The sequence below is a fragment of the Hibiscus syriacus genome, unplaced genomic scaffold, assembly GCF_006381635.1.
Source record: "Hibiscus syriacus cultivar Baekdansim isolate YM2019G1 unplaced genomic scaffold, ASM638163v2 tig00109949_pilon, whole genome shotgun sequence".
NCBI classification, from domain to species: domain Eukaryota; kingdom Viridiplantae; phylum Streptophyta; class Magnoliopsida; order Malvales; family Malvaceae; genus Hibiscus; species Hibiscus syriacus.
The window spans coordinates 12,118-17,560 of record NW_024062537.1 but is presented as its reverse complement, the minus strand read 5'-3'; the positions used below and the strand labels follow the sequence as shown (position 1 = coordinate 17,560).

Here is a 5,443-nt window from a genome sequence, read left to right as displayed (position 1 = left end):
CATTTTAATAAAAATATTGATTTTAATTGAAATAACAAATTTGTGGTCTGCGTTACCAAAAATTTGAGTTTGGGAGTCGGTTACGCGCGGGGAAGGATTAACACCCCCAAGTGCCCTAAATCGGTTCCTGGTCGATTAATTAGTTGTCTTTGTAATGAAATTTACGAGTTTGAATTTAATTTAATTTAATTTAAGATTCCATACAAATAACATTCTTTGAATTTTAGGACGAAATACAATAATATTTAATTATTTGTAAGTCAATGTTAAATTTCACTTCGGGAATTATGTGATAAGTTTAGTGCTAAATTACATATTCATTTCACTGATGTAAGTCAATGTTAAGCTTCAAAGTTTAGTGTTGGATTTACGTATTCATTTCACTGATATAAGTCAATGTTAAGTTTCGTTGCTGGAATTATGTAATAAGTTGTGTTGGAATTACGTATTTATTTTACTGGTGTAATCAATGTTAAATTTCATTGCTAGAATTATGTGATAAGTTTAGTGCTGGAATTACGTATTCATTTCACTGGTGTAAGTAAATGTTAAGTTTCACTGTTGGAATTATGAGATAAGTTTAGTGTTGGAATTACGTATTCATTTTGTTGGTGTAAGTTAATGTTAAGTTTCATTACTGGAATTATGTGATAAGTTTAGCGCTGGAATTACGTATTCATTTTACTGGTGTAAGTCAATGCTAAATTTCACTGCTAAAATGATGTGATAAGTTTAGTGCTTGAATTACATATTCATTTCACTAGTGTAAGTCAATGTTAAGTTTCACTACTGAAATCATGTCATAAGTTTAGTGCTAGAATTGCGTATTCATTTCACTGGTGTAAATCAATGCTACGTTTCACTGCTAGAATTGTGATGTGTTTAATTTAGTGCTGGAATTACATGTTAATGTTCACGATTGTAAATTTATGTTGTGACAATAAGATAAAATATGTATGGAAGCGTGAATGAAAGCTAGGTGAATGATAAAGAGCTATGACTCACTTGATATGCAAAGATATGTAATAATGAGTATTCCAGATGACTTGCACATGAGCCTTGAAGGATTAGAGTGACTCGCAAGGGAGCACCTAATCATGATTATTCTTGGTTACTCACACGAAGACCCTAAGGAATAGAGTGACTCACACGGGAGCACCTAATCAGAATTATTTCGGGTGACTTGCACGGGAGCCTTGAAGGAGAGTGACTTGCACAGGAGCCCCGAAGGATTCGAGTGACTTCCACGGGAGCACCTAATCGTAATTATTTCGATTGACTCGCACGAGAACTCTGAAGGATTAGAGTGACTCACATATTATCTTATTTGCTACCAGGAAACTCGTACGGGAGCCCTGAAGTGATTCAAGTGCCTCACATGGGGTATTTACAATGTTTATAATTATGCGATCATAATAATAATGATAATGCTAATTCCTTGGATTAAATGATATAGCGACTGTTGGAAAAATGTATATTTATATGTATGAACTTTGGAAGATTACAAATATATGCACTTCTCATTTACATTACTTAACTTATAATATATAAATCTCACAGGATAATTATACATTTATGGGCTCTTGTGGCTCACTCTTTAAATCGTTTGATATCTCAGGATTGTAGAGGTAGACTGTTTGTCGGAGGAGCACCATCATCGTGGAATCCCCAAGAAATTGAGGTTCCCTTATTAGACTTGAGACTTAGAAGACCACGTGAATTCTACTTGTTTGTGATTTTTTTTCATATGAAATAATCATACTAAAAAAAATTTCTTGGGAGTTGGACACAATCTTTAGTAAAGAAATCAAGTAATTATTAATTATTAAATTTTATTTAAGAAAAATTAATTATTAATTATCATTGTTACAATTCATCTATTTTAATTATTAATTTGTATACATTTGCATGTGATTTTCATGCTTCTTCTGCTCTTCTTATTTTATTAGCAACGATGCAGGCTGTCTCCCTTCCTACTTAAATTATTATTTTTACCATTATTTATTTGGTATAATTTTTTATTTGTAAAAACTACCATCCATGACCTTAAAATAATTATTTAATTTTTAGTTTCGATAAATTAAAGGACATCATCCAAAGCAATTAGAACAAAATCAAAATAATAGTAATAATAAAAGTTATCATGACTTTCTAGGAATTAGGAAGGCAGATTTGATCCTATAAAATAAGAACAAAAGAAGCATGAAAATAATATGTGGGTGTATATAGATTAATTAAAATAAATGAAGTCCAATTGAGAAGAGGATTAAAATAAAGACAAGTGATGGCTATCCTGTAAAGCCTTTGAGGGGAACTTTGCCTATAAATAAGAGCATATCCCAGGAAAGGATATATCATTCAAAGCAAGCAGAAGAATAGGCCAAAAAGAAAAAGAAGAATGGAGAGATCAATAATTAGGGTTATACTAATAAGCTGCATTGTGATGTTGGGGTGGGCAATAGGTTCTTCCATGGCTGCTGAAGATGCGACAGCTTATTGGACCGACTACAAGGTTAAAGAGAATGACTGGAGTCTGACAAAGGTAGGCGTTTACTGCTCCCAGTTCCCTGAATATGCATCTAAGACTATTGAATGGCGCAGCAACTATTATTGGACCGCCTTCTGTGGACGGAGATTCCTAAGCCACAATCAAGATGTGGACTCTGCTTAAAAGTAAGCGCCCTTTGTTTTCAAGCAAAATAAATTTGTTTCTGTTTTACTAGAAACCATGCGTGCATGAATTGACAGAATGCATATATGAATGCAGGTGACCAACACTGCCAATGGAAAAAGCGTGACGGTGAGAGTGCTGGATACATGCACCAGGCCAAGTTTGGATTTGGACTATCCAGCGTTTTCTGAGATCATGGATGACAAAGGCAGGTGGGACGGGCATCTTACAGTGAACTATGAATTTGTGGATTGTGGTGATGATACTACAATTCGTCTCCATCATGCACTGTAATATTTAACCTTAAATTTCATTTTAAACCTCAGATCCCCCACTTGGTTTCATGATCAACATATTAGATAAATAAATAAATATGCAGCTACTGCATGTAATAGATAGCTAGCTATCTAGAAATGCTTGCTTGCTCTTCAGTTTGTGATAATGATCATCCTGTATAACAAGTGTACGTGGGATTCCTGATCACTGCTTAATTATCAACTCGTTTGCTTGCTTGTATGCATTACTCTCTATTGCAACTTCCAAGGTCTATAATATCATTATTATCTAATTATAGCATCAGGCTCATTCATTTATCTCCTCATTGCCAATTTAAGAATAATCTTAGTCATATTAAAAAGTCAAAATTGCCAATTTAAGTGAAATACTAAAGCACTCGTTTTTTATTATTTTGTTGCAACAAGACATGAACAAACAGTATACGAGGCAAAAGGTGATCTGATATGTTCTTTTTTCTATTTAACAAGACAGACTTTGCTAAGAAAAAAACAGTATACGCTAATAATCTCTCTTTTAAAACTCCCCTCAACAGTATGGCTCAAACGTTCAACATGCATCACTAATCATAATATCAAACAATAGTCGAAGCATAATAATAAGTTCAGAAAAAAGCCGAAAAGAAATCTATTTCCAACAATTGCCCATCTTTATCCATTATTTTTGAATAATAATTTGACAAAGACTGAAACACAATTGATTTAATCAAGTTCTAAATTGAGGCTCAGATGTTCAACGACGACTTGGGTAGTTTATTCAAAGAAAATACTCCAACAACTCAAGACGATAAACCTTTGAAAGACAATGATTCACTGCTTCACGCCTGAGGAGATAGGATTTTAAAAGTTAATTTACTCCACCAATCATAAGGGATGTCACATTGAAAGACTACTCACTTCAATCTTGAGGCGATTGAACTTTGAAAGAGAGCTTGCTCCACTAATTTTTGACGTAAAAGATTTTAAAAATGATGTTAAATGATTACTTGTTAATCTTATAAGCTTTAAGATTACTGAAAGGCTTTAAAACAAGTGATTAAAGACTTTTGAAGTGATTTCCCGAATCTTTTTCTGAGTTTTTTGGGTATTAGTATCAGTACTATATGAATTTAGCCTTGAAATATATGTTGTAAAGGGGTAAGTATCGATATCATTATGTACAATATTCTTACTTCCTTGGACAATATCGATACTAAATGACTCGTAGAATTTTAGTGTTTTATTTTAATATTGATACCCCTAATCCATTGTCGATACTCTTACTTCAGTATTGATAGTATTAAGTGAACACATATTTGATTATCAATACTTACTATTGAAATATTAGAAACACCTCTTGTTGTACCTCAATACCTTGAAATAACCTTAAAATGAGTAAATAAATTTATTAGGAGATCCTAATACTTGCAATGATTAAAATAAACTCAAGTGGTCAAAAATACCAAATTCTTAAAATTAATAATTATTTTTGAAGGTCTAAACACGAAAAGTGAGTAAAATACGCTTAGGATTATTAATGGATCTCAAAAACACCAGAACACATAACTCCCCTCAACAGTATGGCTCAAACATTCAACGTGCAGCACCAATCAAAATATCAAACAATAGTCGAAGCACAATAATATTTCAGAAACCAAGTCGAAAGAAATCTATTTTCAACAATTTCCCATCTTTATCCTTTATTTTGTAATGACCCGACAAGCCCGGCTAGACGATCGAATTTAGACTCAAGTGTTTTTAATGAAAACCTTGGACATTAGGATTAAACCAAATCGAATAAATGATGAGTAAATTAGTAAGCTCAAGGAAATCTTGAGAAGAGATGACAAAAATAAGGGACTAAAAGGGCAATTCATCCTTTTTTCAAATAAAAATCTATCCTAAGCCTAAATATATTGAAAACTATGGTGGGTTCTAGAAAGGGGAGAGAAAAAGGAAAGTAATTTCATCTCCATTCCTTTTCCATCAATTGTTTTCCGCTTATTCCATCTATCTTCCTCATAAAGGTGATTAAGGGTGAAGACATACAAATTAAGGTAAGAATCACAAATGTGACGGGAAGAGATTTTAAATTTTGGAAGAATCACAAATGTTAGGTTTTAATTGGTTATGATCGTGGCTTAAAGCGACGGGAGAAATGTTAAAAAACTTAGTCATATGTTGTTAGCATTATTCTTTTGTTCTTTTTGACTGAACTCTTTCTATTTTAGAGAAATCTTGAAGGTGAGGAAAGAGGAGGTATCCACTCTAACTATTTTATTTAAGGTAATGTACTCCAATTTAATCCGTATTATCATTTGATATGGTTAGCAATTGAAAGTTTAGTTGTATGTTTGGGTGACTCGGTGTCACTCCGATTTAATCCTTATTACCATGTGATATGTGAAATCATAAGTTTATTGCTGGAATTACGTATTCATTTCACTAGTGTAAGTCAATGTTCAGTTTCACTCCATGACTTATGTGAAAAGTTTAGTGT

At 32.7% G+C, this 5,443-nt stretch overlaps 1 protein-coding gene across 1 annotated transcript; it reads left to right on the top strand.

The window, feature by feature from the left end:
• Nucleotides 1-2,398: 2,398 nt before the first annotated feature.
• LOC120210994 (pro-hevein-like) lies at nucleotides 2,399-2,965 on the top strand. The gene is made up of 3 exons (XM_039209629.1): nucleotides 2,399-2,542; nucleotides 2,602-2,673; nucleotides 2,768-2,965. Exons 1-3 carry the CDS (start codon nucleotides 2,399-2,401, stop codon nucleotides 2,963-2,965), a joined length of 414 nt encoding a protein of 137 aa, XP_039065560.1.
• The last annotated feature ends 2,478 nt before the right edge of the window (nucleotides 2,966-5,443 follow it).